Source organism: Candidozyma duobushaemuli, assembly GCF_002926085.2.
Source record: "Candidozyma duobushaemuli strain B09383 chromosome Unknown C_B09383, whole genome shotgun sequence".
Classification (NCBI taxonomy): domain Eukaryota; kingdom Fungi; phylum Ascomycota; class Pichiomycetes; order Serinales; family Metschnikowiaceae; genus Candidozyma; species Candidozyma duobushaemuli.
In genome coordinates this window covers 1,414,096-1,430,950 of record NW_020289897.1, presented here as the reverse complement: position 1 = coordinate 1,430,950, position 16,855 = coordinate 1,414,096, and the positions used below count along the sequence as shown (strand labels likewise).

Here is a 16,855-nt window from a genome sequence, read left to right as displayed (position 1 = left end):
GACATGGACATCACAGAACTACTTTCATTTACTACTACTCGACACCATTACATTTTGATCTACGAGACTGATCGAATTGTGATACAAGACAAGCTTTTGATGCATCCACCTATAGAATTGAACCCAAATTTGCATGGTATCAATGGTGTAATATCTGATCCTGTAAATGAGACGGTATGGGTTTATACTGATTCCTCAATCTACGAGATTGTTGTGACTAATGAGCATTCATCAATATGGTATGGCTATTACATCATGGGGCGCTTTGACGAGGCGCTAGCACTACTTGACGAAGAGCCATCAAATAATAACTTGGAGACTTACAAAAATTTTGTTAAAGTTAAAAAAGGGTATAATTTACTTCAAAAAGGTGGCTTCGGAATGGATATCTCACAAGAAGAAAATCGCAAAGTGTTGTCTGAGTTACAGCTTCGTGGCGTTCGAAATTTGGCTTGTTCGATGGAACCCTTTGAAAAAGTCTGTCTTTTGCTCAGCAAAGCCCACAATCATTTGGAGTCCCGAACTTGGCATTACGAACTATTGATCGCATATCTTCGGGAAAAGCTTTCACTTGCTAAGAAGGAGCGTTCGAAATTGAAAGCCGTCATCATAGCGACTTGGACTTTGCTTTTATATTCACAGGAGATAGCAGCTTCTAATGATCAGGCAAATCTGATATTGGCAAGAGAAGATCCTCGCCACGCTACGTCGGATTTGATCGAAGAGTTGAAGCAATTCTTGGACATAAATCAAGGTTTTCTCGACCCGGAGCTGGTCATCGAGATTCTTTTGAAGGCGGATCTTGATTCAGTCAGAATGCATTATGCGGTCATTCGGGGGGAATTTGAGTATATTCTCACCTTCCATCTAGAGAACGGAAATTGGACAAGTGCTATAGCGACATTGAAGAAAGCGATAGATAGCGAGGGGAGCTCAGGTAGAGAACTTTTGTATACAACGGCGCCATTGTTGTTACAGATCTGCCCGAAAGTGACGGTTGATACCTGGGCTAAGACGTCGGGACTTCAGATCCAGCGACTTCTTCCTGCGATCCTTGATTACGTCCGTAAACATGATCATTTACCACTACCGGAGAACCATGCTCTCAATTTTCTCGCAGGTGTGATTTATGATAGCAATTGTGAAACTGCGATAAACGCATACCTCGCTCTCATAGTGAGGTATCCTGATGACGATCAACAGCGAGCAACTAAAGCTTTGCTTAAAGCCCTAAATCATCTTCGCGATAGCAAATCTGAAGCTACTTACGACAAGCAACTCATACTTCGACTAGCCATACAACATGGGAAGTTGTGGCCCGCGGTTGTTATCATGATAGAGGATATGCAGCTCTACGAGACATCCTTGAAATTTGCATTAAAGCACAAGGATGTCCGATCAGCGGAGTATATTTTGCGAAAATTTGAAAGAAACTTGACGGAAAGTGCTGAATATAAGAGACAAACGACTAGCGAGTTGCAGATGTCATTGAGCCACCTATCAGACAATGATCAAAACATGAGAAAGCGCCTATGGCTTGTTTTTGCTCAATTTGTCATGAAACACTCTGCGGGTGATTTCATGTCGCTACAGAGTACTTATTTTGAGAGGCATCTTAAAAATGGTTTTCCCAGATTCGAAGATCGCATTCGTTATCTCATCGAGTATGCAAAGGAGACATCACATTTCAAGTCTCCATTGAATGTGAAAGATTTAATTGCGCTTTTGCCAGAGCGAGTTGAGATCTCGCAATTAAAGGAGGAGATCGTGGACTCACTCGATAGCCATAATGACTCCATTGCATTATTGACTAGTGAGATGAAGGAGCTGGCTCTCATTTCGTCAAAATTAAGAGAGCAAATTACTACATTTCGTGATGAGAAACGCAATGGACAGATTGGGGTTTTGGTAGAGGCCGGTGAAGCCTGTGCTCTTTGTTCGAAGCTACTTTTGGAGAAAAACATCGTTGTTTTCGCTAACTGTCAGCATTGCTATCATAAAGATTGCGTCGCACGTTATCACCTCAAACAACGAGGCGAGTATCGATTCAAGGAGATGTTTCAAAAATTTCGTCAGCAATCTACACCATTCGACAGAGAGGAGCTTGATCAGATTTTTTTAAAGCAATGCGTTTTGTGCCACGAAGTTAATTTAAGCTCTATTGACGATAATATAATCGACATTGAGAAAGACAAGCAGCAGGTCTTTGAATGGGTTCTCTAGTACTGCATATCATACACGTGATACTACAGGCATCTCTTTTTTTTGCGCCTGATGCCATCTATCGTACCTCAAAGCTGCTATGGGAAAAACTCAAAAGAAGAACAGTAAAGGTCGTTTAGATCGCTACTACTATTTGGCAAAGGAAAAGGGTTACAGAGCTAGATCTTCCTTCAAGCTTATACAAATTAATGAGAAATATGGTCATTTCTTGGAAAAGTCCAAAGTTGTGGTAGACTTGTGTGCTGCTCCTGGATCGTGGTGTCAGGTAGCCTCCAACCTTTGTCCAATGAACTCATTGATTGTCGGTGTGGATATCGTTCCGATGAAACCTCTTCCTAAATGCATTCTATTTCAATCCGATATAACCACTGAAGATTGCCGCTCAAAGCTTCGAGGACATCTCAAGACGTGGAAAGTGGATACATTTCTACATGACGGAGCTCCCAACGTGGGTTTGGGATGGGTTCAAGATGCGTTCACGCAATCTCAGCTTGTCTTAAAAGCCCTCAAGCTAGCTGTCGAGCATCTTATTCAAGGCGGAACTTTTGTCACAAAGGTTTTTCGGTCAAAGGACTACAATAATTTGATGTGGGTATTCCAGCAGCTCTTTGATAAAGTTGAAGCCACGAAGCCACCAGCCTCAAGAAATGTTTCCGCTGAGATCTTCGTTGTTTGCAAAGGTTTCAAAGCACCCAAAAAGTTAGACAATAGATTGCTTGACCTCACCGACGTTTTTGAAGAAATTGGCAAACCAAAAGACAATAATGAGGCTAAAGTTTTCAACCCTGAGAAGCGAACAAGGAAAAGGGAGGGGTATGAAGAGGGAAACAACATTTTATTTAAGGAAATGGATATCCTTGAGTTCATCAGAGATGGCGAACCCATCAACAAATTGGGAGAATTAAACAAATTAACAATCCCAACAAAAAATTCGGAATGGAGAATGTTGTGCAAGCTAAAGCTTTGGTCGTCAGAACTCGAGGAATGCGTGAGTGATCTTAAAGTGTTGGGTAAAAAAGAATTTAAACGAATTCTCAAGTTTAGAAAAAACGCGAGGAAAGCGCTTCAACTCGATAATGCTCCTGAAAGCGACTCGGAAGAGAAGCCTGTTTTGACAGAGGAAGAGCAGATTAGTCAGGAGTTGGCTTCGCTCACAGAAAAGCAGCGTCAAAGAAGAAAACGGGAGAAAAAATCAGCTAATGAAGTTAAACAGCGAGAACTCAAGCGTCTTCAAATGAACATGCTCACCGATATGTCGATTGGTATAGATGCTGCCAATAATGCGTCTCAGTCTTTATTTAACTTGAAAGCGGTCAAGAATACTGGTGAAATGGAATCCATAGCTGATGGAAAGAAGACAATGATATTGTCAGACAAAGGTCGTAATGTGGATACCTTGCTGGATGACGAGGAAGCTGTGTCTCTGGACTCGGAGAAGGAGAATGATGATCTTGAAGCTCAACTCAATGCTTTACACAATCAGTTTAAGCAAAGAAAGTTGGAAAGGAATGCCAATTATCGGGCCAAGCTTAATCGAGGCGATTTAGATGAGGAGAAGTGGGATGGTATAACCAGTGAAGTGGATAGTGATGATTCAGAGAATGACCAGTTGGTGATGGAGAGTAATAGTGATTCTGATGATGAGGATGATGAAGCTATTTCGAAAATGATGGAGATGCGTAACTCTCAGTCGGCTTCTTTGTCTAAAGAAGCGCATGCTTTTTATGCGGTCAATCCTCTTATTGGCAAAATTGACGACAGCACTCTTCTTTCCTCGCTTCAAACTACCGTACCCGGAACTCTGAATGTGATCGAGACCAATCCAGAGTCTTCTGAAAAGATCGATTTCGAACTTGTCAAGGGGCAATTTACCGACAACAAGGAGCGTGCGGAAGATTTCGATATGAAAGAGAAGCATGCGTCCACCGTCGAGTTAGATACTGCTGAGGCCATGACATTGGCGCATCAAGTAGCGCTTGGTCAGAAGAACAAGCATGATCTTGTTAACGAAGGAATTCATCGCTACTCATTTAGAGACAAAGATTCTCTTCCGGACTGGTTCATCGAGGATGAGAAGAGGCATTCGAAGATCATCAAACCCATTACTAAAGAAGCAGCAGCAGCGATCAAAGAAAAGCAGAAGCAACTTAACTCACGACCAATCAAAAAGATTTTAGAAGCTCAGGGTCGGAAGAAAATGCGTGCCATCAAGAGGCTTGAGAAAATCAAAAAGAAGAGTGACCTTATTAACGAAGATGCTGACAAAAGTGAACGTGATAAGGCCGATGAAATTCAGCGCATGATGAGAAAGCTTTCCAAGAAGGAGGCAACTAGGCCTAAGCCGACACTTGTGGTCGCAAAGGGTCATAATCGTGGTCTTAGTGGCAGGCCCAAGGGAGTGAAGGGCAAATATAAAATGGTGGATGGTGTCATGAAAAATGAACAGAGAGCACTTAGGCGGATTGCCAAAAAGCACAAATAATCCGCGATCTGTCTCTGACATTGCTTCAAAAGCCTTTTATAGAATATATTTCTGTAAGACCAGTGTTTCTTGAGTAGGAGAAATGGAGGATTACGTCAGAATACAGGAATCTGCGTAGCAGAATCTTCGCGAGTCTAGGTGGTATTAAAAACGTCTTCAACACTTTTTTTTGTTCAACAAACCCTGTTGAACTTTCATACGTCACCCTGCTGAGCCAGACTGACCATTCAATAATAATTTGCTACCTGGTAGCGTCCACTCGTTTGACATAGCTGCATCTTGTTGCAAGGGCCTCATGAGTCTTATAGATTGTGTTTTGGGAAATTAGCACCAACTGCGGCGACGTGATCCTATGAACTCGGAGAAGCGTCTGTGGCATCGTCATCGAAGGTCGGCGGCCATTTCGGGATCGTTTGATGCGACAAGTTTTGTGGCATCCCCGCCATTTATTGAAGTTGCTAACCTGGGCAATTCCACCGAATTTCGGAGTCTACAATTGCATACTTCCTCCAATGTCGAAGCGAATTTCGAGTTGAACAACGACCTAAATTACCGTGAACAAGAGTTAGTTCAGGCGGAAGATTTTTGCAATTGCCCCTCTAAAGAGAGCTATTCCTTCCCCTCCAAGCTTCAAATTCGGAACGAACGTTCAACTCCCGTTGCACCTGATTCATCATTACCAAAGAATGCAACCTCAAACACAGAACCGTCCCTCAAATCCCGCTGGAAGCACGTACGCGAAGACACGAGTTATACGCCTCGCTTTTTCTTGACCGAGGAGACAACTTTGGGAGAGGGCAATGTTCCAGATGCGATTATAGACCTCGATTCTGTGTCACGGGTCAGTCAATATCGTAAAAACACTTCGGAATCTTATGTGAGATTGTCAAATACCCTGGGAACGGAGAATGTTTTTTTTGACTCTTTTCGAACATTCGATAAAAGCACCTCATTGAACAATGGTCCCAGAAACTGTTTGACTAATGCCGACAAAAGCCGTAAGGAGTTGCAGGCACATAGTTATGACCATGAGGCAAAATCTAAGGATGCTTCGAATGTCATCCGTCAAACGTCAGAATGTTGTGCCGAGGAGAAAGAATCCAACTACGACTTGAGAAAGTCTTTTGGCATTGGTCGGTCAACTTCTCAGAAATGCCAGGCGAAAAGCAATTTGGCGGGAGATGCATCTCTTTCAGGGAGGCAGCTAGATTATACCAACTCGGTTGACACGATCAACATCATGCTGGACAAAACTAGAAGTCTACAGGCAGAATGTAAAAGGGTTGACGCCAATCTGATTCCAAAGTCGCTAGAACCCGCAGGTGAAGACGAAGGATCTGGCCAAAGTGACTTTGAACCTCTGTACAACAAGATCCGCGAATGAAAAATCAGGAATAACTTCTTCGATTATTTCACACCTGAAATAATTTTCGGGTACCGCCTTGGCCTGTCAGATGATAATTCAATTTTTTCAACTGACGTTCATAGCTTCGAACAGCTTGTGTGTGTTGGCTAGCTCTGAATTTTTGCTCTGCAAAAGATTGATCACCATGGGCTTCGCAAGGAAGCTGGAGGCCTTTTGGATTACGTTCTTAAGTGGAGACTTTGGTCCAAACAAAGCGTGCTTGTTCTTAAAACAACCTGCATTCTCCATAAGTTTGTGTCTGAATCAAAAGAATAAGCTGGTAGCATCAATTCAGAACCATCTAAGTAGAACATAGACATCATAATTATACTCGGTATTTGCAATAATGCCTAGCCCATTTCCAATTTCATCCTCAAATGAGCAGCCGACACGAGGCCGAAAATAAGCCCATTCGTGATGGTCAATTTCATCTTTTTTATGTTCCTCTTTATTTATCTGATTAGTGAGAAGCCTAACTTGACTTTGACTAAATTAGAACCATCTTGCCAGCGTTTAGAACAGCACCATCCGAGCAAACTGTTTTATTTGATTGTTTTGTTCACCTCATCTGATTAGATGGTAGCCCAGTGAGATCTATTTAGAGAAGAATTGCCTTATCAGGTTCCATACTAGCACCGCTTTACCACTAATAATATCCCCTGTGTCGCCAATAGGTACTAGTCTGCCATCTGAAAGACAGTGAGCGTGTATGTCGACGTGAAGAAATGTGTGTCACCAGTAAGTAGGATCATACCTTGTATCTAATTGAGGACACTACAAAAATACGTTCAGAGGTTACTATTTTCTAATTTATATTTAATCTCGAAAGCCGTAGTATCTGAGATTTGAAATTTGAAGTCGTGGTAAACCGCGTATTTACAATTTTGAGGCAAAAATGTTCTAACACTAAAATTTCGAGAATTTGATCAAATGTGGCGACCGCTGGATTGATTTCAGCAAAAGGCATTCGCTATGCTAGTGACTGTAGTTGAACACTATAAAAGTTCAACTCAAATAAATTTGCAGAAAGTCGTAGGGGTGTTGCGAATTGAGTTAAATCAGACACAATCTTGCATTCATGACTTCACCACAATCAATGAATTTTAAAAACTTCATTCCTCAAGTAATTTTCGATTGTTGCAAGCATTAAAAGAAAGAGACGAATTTTTGTACCCAAGAGATTCTTAATTATTCAAATTTTTAGATTTAATTCAGAACTCTCGCAGTCAATGCCCCATTGGCAAATATAATATTATACAGAGCACCACAGGACTAGAAAATTTAGTGGACAGAATAACTAGGAGGCCAGTGGAGACTAAACCTGCTGGAATGTCCGATAGAAGAATAGTTATAAGGTAGACTTTGGAAGAGACTTATGAAGAATATGGGTGTTTCAGTACTTGCAGTGCAGGTGAAGCAAAGTAGATGGAAAACCACAAAGAGCAACCGAAGACAGACAGAGATTCTAATGGTGGAAATTGAGCAACGAGGGCTATGAAATAATCAGTACAGAACGCTGTCGCTGAGTTTCCGCCGCCAGTTCGACACTACATGCAGTCCAAACTTACCACCCAATGTACCATACTCTTGTTGAATGCTCCAGACCATTGGGAACCATGAGCTTGAGTGAACTTTGGAATTCTGTTGAGGGAAAATTCAAAGCTGCTGAAATTGACGGCTCTTTGATCTTCCAGGGTGACGGCGCACAACATGAGAGAATTCTGGAAACCAGTGAATCTTCCAAATATGAATTCCAAATTACGGTATTACCCAACCTTCAGCACCGACCTGAATCGGGCACAGTTCAAAAAAATCCTTTTGCTAAACCTGAACCAGAATTAACCATCATTAACTCTTTCGGAGATTCAGACGAATTTAGGCTATTGTTGAATAAGTTTCCCGTCTCCCGAAACCATTTTATGATGGTGACCAAAGAATTTAAGTCACAAAACACCCCATTGACACCCTCAGAGCTCTTGGCAACGTATCAGATCGTTGACGCTTTGAAGACACAGGACAAAGAATCACGTTGGTTTGCTTTTTACAATTGCGGACCTAATAGTGGCGCTTCCCAACCACATAAACATGTTCAGTTCTTGACGCTTCCTGAAGGCAATGTGGATTTTAATCTTGAAGTAGCGAGAGGTACAGAGTTTTTCATCCCGGATCAAAACCGTGAACCCTTACAGGACCCCAGCTTACCATATGCTCATTTTATAGTCCCTCTTCCGGAGCGGCCCGGAGTGGATGCTGAGGTTTTGGCTATGTTGTTTGCATCTCTTCTTCAAAGAACATTGACCACACTACAAAAAAATCAGATCGAGACCATTAGCTACAACTTCTGCTTGACATCGCAGTATATGATGATGATTCCAAGATCTCAAGGCAAGTTTGACGATGTCATTGGCATAAACTCTTGCGGTTATATGGGTATGATACTATGCAAGGACCAAGCAGTTTACGAGGGGTCAAACTGAGTGGAATCTTCAATATACTTCATAATGTGGGTTGTTCCTCGCGATACGGAAAGCCGTCAACTGAATATGATTATTAGTTAGACTCTCACGTAACCAAATGTAATAAAGATTTTCGATAGTTGTTGCTTCGTTGCAGTAGGAAAGTCAGAATATATGCAGTCCATACAAAATACTGCGGCCAATGGAGGACTAACTTTTTCATCACGCGAAATCTTCCACTCATATCTAAAACCTCTTCGATAAGTGACCATGGCTTCCATAACTTCCATTGTCAAGGCGTCTGATTGGATTTTGTCAAGGCCAACGTTGGCCAAGGTAGTGACTCCACTTGCTAAAACATTCGTGGCATATGCTGGTTACAGAGAAATGGGCTTGAGGTAAGTGTACTATTTTCTCGATTTGATAACGAATACTAATAAACAGATTCAATGACTTAATCGCCGAAGAGAACCCAATAGCCCAAAAGGCGATCTCTAGACTTCCTGAAGACGAAAGTTACGCCAGGAACTTTAGAATCATCACTGCTCATCAATGTGCTTTGTCACACCAGTTGCTTCCCCCAAACAAGGCTATTAAGCCCGAGGATGACACCCCATACTTGATTCCTTATCTTTTGGAAGCTGAAAAGGAAGCATTTGAGAAGAAAGAGTTGGACAACATCAAGGTTTAACCAAGTATTGAATAGATTTGAAAGATTACTGACAAAATCAGTAGAACATTTTCAACGATGTCTTATCTCTATAAGTCTATTATATTTACATAGATCAAGAAGAATGTAACTAGGAGTTCATGCCTACTCGAAACTTTCGAAGCTGCTCTAAAACCAAGAAGGTGCAAATCGTGTGCGGGCCTAGCCTGATGAAGGAGGGAAGCCAGCCTCTAAACATGAATCCAGGACCTTCCGTCCGTACTGCCTCCATCAAAATGCTCAACGCTCCACCATTGGATCCTTTTGCATTCATGATTCTAGTTTTGACCACATCGGCAGGAGAACACACCGTTGTTGCCACCAAGCCTGCCATCAATGAGGCACTAAAATGTGTCGACTTTTTCAGACCATCCAACGAGAAAACATCTACCAATAGCCCTTTTGCAATATCATAAGTAACCACCTGGGATGCTGTCATAAGAACACCTCTTACTAGATTTGGGGTTAAGCCTCGGAAGAGAGACAAAATACCCTCATGCCTTCCTATCCTGATAATACCGTCGAATGCATTTCTGTAATTCCGCCTTTGGCTGACAGGAAGAGTAGAGTCGTTCTGCATCCTGATGTTAACAACATCAGATGGATTTCCGACTAGCCCCCCAAAGCACCTGATATCATTGACATTGGCAACAAGGCTGCCGTAGTGGGCATGTGTTTATATCGGCTTTGATATTCCTCTTTTAGATACTCGTATACACCGAATCTCACCGTAGAATATGTGGCTTGCCTGAGTAAAGATGCAGTTAAACCAGAGTAGAGCTTCAAGACACCTTCGTTCTTGACAATCGAAACTGCCATCGAAATAAGAGACTGGCCTCTTTTCGATGCAGTTTGCAATCTTACCTTGGCCAAGTCCAAGGGATGTGTAACAAGGCATGCAGCCATGCTTGCAGCTCCACCATACCAAAAACTGTTGTTAGATGATTTCAATCTTGCCTCTTTTCATATACTTACGGATAAATAACTTTGCTAGTATTTGAAGACATCTGGACTGTAAAATGTCTTGCACGGTTGTCTTACGGACTTTTTTTTTTTTTTTCAGGTCGACGGACTTTGGAGCTTCACAATTTTTTTTGGCCTCGCGCGTTATACCAGTCAATCTACATTAGGGCGAAATAACACTAGTCATAATCTTTGGAAAGTACAAGCTGAGCCATTTAGCCAGACCCAACAGAGCACATATGCTTGAATGCTAAAAGTACCTTGCAGTACAACCTACTCACCAAACGACAGCCAATGCCATGATCCACTTAGGCCAGTCTCCCTTTCATGGTTAGGAGGACATACACTGAAATAATGTTGATTAGTCAAAAGCTTTATTTGCAACGCACTGAAATGGTTTAAATGGGTAAGAGAGTGAAGTTAATTGTTTTACCTTATCAGTAGTACCGAATTTCCGAAGGCTCGGTTCGATATTATACAGGACCATGAATCTCGCGGAGTGCCAGCGAAACGCAATCGAGTTTCATTACTACTTCACCTTAAGAAAATGAGCAGGGCTGAGGTGGATTTACAGATCAGTGTCAAGAAAGCCTGCAATTCGGAGGAGGTTCCTCCCAAAAGAAAACATGTTCGAGCTTGTATCGTGTACACCTGGGATCATAAAAACTCTCGTGCTTTTTGGAATGCTGTTAAGATTCAGCCATTGCAAAGTAGTGAAGTGCAATTGTTTAAAGCCTTAATTATGATTCACAAGGTGTTACAGGAGGGTCATCCAAATACCCTCAAGGATGCTTATAGGAATAAGGACTTCTTATACTCCTTATCAACTGTCTTCTCCAGTTCATCAAGTTATGGTCGGTTGATTAATCATTATGATCGATTTTTGATGCGGAAGCTTGATTTCCACCGAAATAACCAAGGCTTCAATGGAATTTTCGAGTACGAGGAGTACATCTCATTGCGAAGCGTGAATGACCCGAACGAGGGCTATGAGTCAATTTTACAATTGATGGATCTCCAGGATCTAATCAATGATCTCCAAAAACTCATATTTTCTACTGTGCAGCAAACTCCGAATAATTTGTGCAAAGTGTCTGCGCTCGTTCCACTTATTTCTGAGTCTTACGGCATCTACAAGTTCTTGACATCAATGTTAAGAGCAATGTATCAACAATTGGGGTCCGATGAGCTTTTGACTGCTCTATTTGAGAGGTTCAATTCTCAACACTTTTATCTTCGCGAATTCTATGCTGATTGCCAAGCTATCAAGTTTTTGACAAGCTTGATAACTATACCAAAAATTCCGGGTTCTCCACCCAACTTGATGCAATCCGAGGATGGCAAATCATCCACCTCAAGGGTCGCCGAAGAGCCAGTGTTGTCATCTCAGCAAACCTCCGTTTATGATGCGCCAGTGGTCCCTCCTTCGGCAGAGGAGTTCAACCAATCAAGTCTCCTCGAGGAGCAAAAGTTCCAGCAAGAACAATTACAGAGAGAACAACAGGAATTAGAGCTTCAGAGACAGAATCAAATTCAAGAGCAGCTCCGTCGTCAGCAAGAATTCGAACGTCAAAAACTCGCTCAAGAAGAGAATAATCTAAGAGAGCAGCAAATGTTAAGACTTCAGCAAACGAATGCCCAAAATTCCAGAGTGTCCGAGCTAGAAAATGATCTTGTCATGTTCAAGAATCAGTTTGACAATGACCAAGCTTTACTTCAGCAGTATGACTCGAGGGTAAAAGCGTTGGAGACCGAACTTCAAAGCATCAATCAAACAGCATCTGAACAACTTGCTTCCAAAGATGAACAGATCAGTAACATTGAGGAACAAGTAACCAATTGGGCGAAAAAATACGAAGCTTTGGCAAAGCTTTATTCGCAATTGCGTTCGGAGCACTTGAACTTACTTTCGAAATTCAAAAAGATTCAGCAAAAAATCAACAGTGCACAGGAGTCCATCGTGAAAAAGGAGAAGTTTGAGAAGGAATTGAAACAAAAGAACCTCGAGCTTGCGGACCTCATAAGAGAAAGAGATCGTGCAAGATTAGATCTTGACAGATTACGAATCACCAAAGATCAGGAGATTGACAAATTGAAAACTCAACTGCGCGAAATCTCATCTCGGTATGCGGATAGTGATGAAACTTCGACGAAGAAGTTGCAATCAATCAAAGACCAATATGAAGGGGATTTAGCCGCCTTGAACAAGCTTCTTAAAGAGAAGGAAGGTCAGTTGATTGACTTAGGCAGCCAATCAGCACTCAGAGAAAAGTTGAAGGAAAAGGAAATCGACTTGGAAATCGCTCAAGAATCGTTAGACAGTGCTTTGAAAGAGTTGTCAATCAGCTCTCAGGGTCCAAGTGTTAAACAGTTGTGGGCTCTATTGAACATAATCTTAGCCAATAATGTGCGCAGGGTTCAAGATACCAGGTATGATCTTGGGTCACCAATGCAAACGGGAAATGTCAATGCTACACCAAACTATCTTCTTTCAGTTTTGGACCTTTGCTCCGACACTGCCACGGACTTTGCTCTGGTGTTCAACAATTTCCTTGCTGAGGGTCCTCAACTAACCGATGAGGATGATGATAGCCTGACATTTTCAAGCGTTATCCTCACCAGTTCTGAGTTGGCATCATCTCTCAACGATTTGATGCTTAACATAAAGGGCATTTCGAAAAACATCCCAACTGAGGACGAGCAAGTTGTCATTCAACTTATGGAAAATCTTCTCGCAAAAGCCGAAGACCTTTTCCTAAGCCTCACATCTGATTCATTGGACGCCCTCGATGACGAGGACGAGAAAATTGATCTAGTGATCGATTACAACGTTCAATTTCAACATTCTTTGAAAGAATTATCTGTTGCTATCGAAGGCATCCAACCACGTCATTCCTTATCTCTTAAGAGAGGAAACATTGAAGATGTGGTCGATGAAGAGATGGAGGAGGCTGCGAGACAGATAAATGCAGCGATGGAATTCCTCGGCAAACTTCAACTGCAAAAAATAGAGGGCAGTGATTTGCAGGTACATCAGGCAATTGTGGCAGCTGCTATGAGCGTTACACAGGCTGTCACAGTACTCATCAAGGCGTCGATCGACTCTCAACGTGAGATTGTCGCTAGAAACAAGGGCACTCAAACAGTACGGGAGTATTACAAGAAAAATAACAGATGGACGGAAGGACTTGTTAGCGCGGCCAAAGCCATCGCAGGGGCAACGAATATCTTGATCGAGACAGCTGATGGAGTGTTGAGGGCAAAAAACTCTCACGAGGAATTGATTGTCGCCTGCAATGAAGTCGCTGCTTCGACTGCTCAACTTGTAGCCGCGTCTCGAGTCAAGGCTAACACCATGTCAAAGACACAAGACCGACTCGAATCATCATCTACAAAGGTGAATTCAGCCTGCAAATCATTGGTCAATAAAGTGCAAGCGCTTCTCTCCCAAAGCAACGAGGATCAATCAAATATTGATCTAAGCCAATTAACTCCTTATGAAGGAAAGACCTTGGAAATGGAACAACAAGTCCAAATTTTGAAACTTGAAAACGCACTTCAAGCCGCAAGAAAAAGGCTTGCCGATATCAGAAAACATGGATATCGTGATGATGACGATTCTGAATAGATGTTTATATTGACCCCATAAATACAAATTTTGTTTAGACTTCACAGCGTCCAACTGGCATAGCCAGACTTACGAAGACCACATTTCATACCATTTAATCTTTCCAACAATCTCCTAATCTTCTACTGCTAATAACAGGAAAGTAGCAATAAATTCCTTCAAATCTACTAACTAGGCGACTTTAAAAATTTTATGAGAGGAAAAGATACGAAACGAAAACTACTTTTCCTTTTCGTTTTTTTTTTTTTTTTCTTTTTTTTATAGAATGTATTAGGGAAATCTCTCCACTAGAAACCGAAACTATATCGCTCATGAAACATAACCCACTAATCAAGCACCCGAATGTCTTCTATTACCGAAAATAGCGCGAAAGACTTTATCCTGAACTTCAGGCCTGGGTCATCTAAAAGGGATTTGTTAGTGGTGCGCCTTGTACGGACCATCGACCCATAGGTAGAACTTGGCGCATTGCCTTATTCATCTCCCGAATCAGGAATATTGAATCCCGTTACGCAGTGTCTGAAAGATTTCAAAAAGGAAAACAAAAAACACACAGACACACACGCTCACACAATCTCTCTGATCGACAACTCTCGAACGGGAGCAGTATCCTTAGTAAGGTAACCGTAAACGATGTCAACGTTTCTAGTAGAAATGACGAATTTACCATTGATAATCAGAATGAAAAATTCATTCTCTGCCTTATACTGAATTCTAAAAGTCAGAAGCTCAATGACGATGGCGCCAAAAGTTTCTAATAAAGGGAGATCAACAATCATCAAATCATTTGTTTGTATGAAAGTCCGAAGAACATGCTGCGGATAGAAATAGATGTGAAGTCATTGAGCAAAGTAGAAGAGAAAGATATATTTCACCACAGGACAGTTGCCATGTATGTGATTTGAAGACATTTTAGCTATTGGTGTATTCTTTAGAATAGTAGGTTTCCAAAACTTGTAGGAAAAGTTCGAAGGGATCAGGACGAAGTAAGTATAAATTTACCCTCTTTGGAGTAGGGATAGAAATAGGCCTAAAAGCAAAAAGTACGAAAACCGAGCACGGGGCAGTTTGTCCATGTTTCGGACAGCCATCTGCGAAATCACTGTGTTTCTGATGCGTGCCCTATTACCAGTTAATTCTGTTCGGTATCTGAGATTCGGATTGTGTTTGCCGTAATGAATACAATCATGGTTTTTTCTTCTATTGAACAAGCATGTTTGAAGGTGCACGAGATGGATGGATTATGGTGTGTTGCTTTCTTAATTCTAATTGTATCGTCATCAAGCGCGATATCGAAGAATCACAATATTTCGTGAGACGTCAATTTTCGACTGTATTTGCTGTAATGTTTTTAGCACAATACAGCACGTATCAGAGAAAACATTTGGTTACAGTTTTTTCCTTAATGAGTAGATCGATTTAGGAAGACATAGTCATCAACATTGCCTCAGCCATTTTAATAGTCATCTTTGCCAACGCGATCCATCAGTAGCAGCGCTTGGCAATCTAAGTATCCACTATTATATAAGTGTAACCGATTGTAATTTCCATAGCCAAGTCGGTACTTTGTGATGTTTTACAGAGGAGCTATTTCGTTTTAAGAGAATGACGCTTGATTTATGTTGTACTTGGTGAATTTTGTTTGAAACTTTCTTTTCATCCTTGGCGGAACCGAAGTAAACAAGCGCTGAGGAGAAGGTTAATGAAAATATAAGTGGAAGATTTCGGGGGTCCTGTGCGGCACTGTTATAAAAAATATATTCTTAAATCGGTTTTTACAGTGGGCCCTCCCTTACTTAGGTAAGATCGGTTTGGTTCTCGAATGTTGAACTTTTCTTTCCCTAATGGTAAACAGTAGAACAATTGGGAGTTTAGTAGGGTGACTTGATCTGGATTGGTTTTGTATACTCAAGAGGTGTTGAGAGCATCGCATAGTTTGGTTCAATATACTCGGTGTTGGGGCATGGTATAAGTTTGGTTTACATCTAGTTCCTGTTGGGATTTCGAGAATTTCAATCCTATTAAAGTTCGATGTACATTGTATGTTCTATTAAATGCGGCCAACACCCTTAATATTTACATTGTGGAAGTTGAAGCTTGCCACTGCTTCCAAAGTGGTACTTGAATGCCTGCCAATAGAGCTTGAATTGATGCGGTCTTTTATGTTTGGTAGCTTGGATGCCCCCTGCTATTAGCGGGACTGACGGCCATATCTCGTCTTGCCAAGATCAAAAGGTAGGTACCTGTATTTGACCATGTGTTGGATCTGTTTTCGCATCGTGAGGCAGAACAAAATGATGAAATACATCACGAGGATAGGCCAGAAGACTGGAATATCAAAAATAGTGAAAAAAGACGTCAACAAAGACAAGACAGTTGCCCTCACAGCTTTGAGCCAGAATTTAAATTCTGGAAGGCGGCGGATGAAAGGTTTGAACTCCTCTTCCACTTCGTCGGTCCCTTCTTCTAAATTGGACGAGAACAGCTCCTGTTCAAGGGATGGATCAAATTTTGGTGTGAGGAAAGCCAAGAACAAGTTGAGAAGATAGATTCCAAGTGCATAACATATGATATACCATCCTTGACTAAGGATAATCCTAAAGACAAATAATGTCAAGAGGACACCGAATGTGATCCACCTCTCTTTAACATAGGGGACACTTCTGTCGAGAATCTCTTGATAAGTCACTTTAACTTTCTGCAAGGCTTCACCTATGTTATTATCTGGTATTTTCAACATCGTAGCAACAAGCGCTATTCAAGAGCCACGTAGATTTAAATGAGCGAAAATGATAAATACAGGACATCCAGAGTCGGGCCTATATACAGAATCTAAAAGGTTTTAGGACCTCTATTCTATGAGAGATTGAAGAAAACCTCAAGCAACAGTTTCATCAATTAAATGCCCTTGTATTTTATAAACGAAGATTGTCAGTATGTGTTTGCCCTTACAGAGGTCGACTTGAGCAACATATGCATATAGTGTGTG

The 16,855-nt window shown here is 41.5% G+C and overlaps 6 protein-coding genes across 6 annotated transcripts; 5 read left to right on the top strand and 1 right to left on the bottom strand. All coding sequences in view use genetic code 12, as the record gives it.

Annotated features, from left to right (window-relative positions):
• Positions 1-255: 255 nt before the first annotated feature.
• CXQ87_003516 (uncharacterized protein) lies at positions 256-4,705 on the top strand (the record flags this gene model as incomplete). Its single annotated transcript, XM_025481992.1, has 2 exons — positions 256-1,981; positions 2,298-4,705. 2 exons carry the CDS (start codon positions 256-258, stop codon positions 4,703-4,705), a joined length of 4,134 nt encoding a protein of 1,377 aa, XP_025336610.1.
• A 352-nt stretch (positions 4,706-5,057) lies between these two features.
• Positions 5,058-6,089, top strand: CXQ87_003515 (uncharacterized protein; the record flags this gene model as incomplete). Its single annotated transcript, XM_025481991.1, has 1 exon — positions 5,058-6,089. One exon carries the CDS (start codon positions 5,058-5,060, stop codon positions 6,087-6,089), a length of 1,032 nt encoding a protein of 343 aa, XP_025336609.1.
• A 1,595-nt stretch (positions 6,090-7,684) lies between these two features.
• On the top strand, positions 7,685-8,587 carry APA2 (bifunctional AP-4-A phosphorylase/ADP sulfurylase; the record flags this gene model as incomplete). The annotated part of the gene is made up of 1 exon (XM_025481990.1): positions 7,685-8,587. One exon carries the CDS (start codon positions 7,685-7,687, stop codon positions 8,585-8,587), a length of 903 nt encoding a protein of 300 aa, XP_025336608.1.
• A 249-nt stretch (positions 8,588-8,836) lies between these two features.
• On the top strand, positions 8,837-9,257 carry QCR7 (ubiquinol--cytochrome-c reductase subunit 7; the record flags this gene model as incomplete). The annotated part of the gene is made up of 2 exons (XM_025481989.1): positions 8,837-8,964; positions 9,011-9,257. 2 exons carry the CDS (start codon positions 8,837-8,839, stop codon positions 9,255-9,257), a joined length of 375 nt encoding a protein of 124 aa, XP_025336607.1.
• Positions 9,258-10,980: 1,723 nt separating this feature from the next.
• SLA2 (Sla2p) lies at positions 10,981-13,866 on the top strand (the record flags this gene model as incomplete). Its single annotated transcript, XM_025481988.1, has 1 exon — positions 10,981-13,866. One exon carries the CDS (start codon positions 10,981-10,983, stop codon positions 13,864-13,866), a length of 2,886 nt encoding a protein of 961 aa, XP_025336606.1.
• A 2,191-nt stretch (positions 13,867-16,057) lies between these two features.
• CXQ87_003511 (protein retreival receptor) lies at positions 16,058-16,606 on the bottom strand (the record flags this gene model as incomplete). The annotated part of the gene is made up of 1 exon (XM_025481987.1): positions 16,058-16,606. The coding sequence occupies one exon, from the start codon at positions 16,604-16,606 to the stop codon at positions 16,058-16,060; it is 549 nt and encodes a 182-aa protein (XP_025336605.1).
• Between the last annotated feature and the right edge of the window lie 249 nt (positions 16,607-16,855).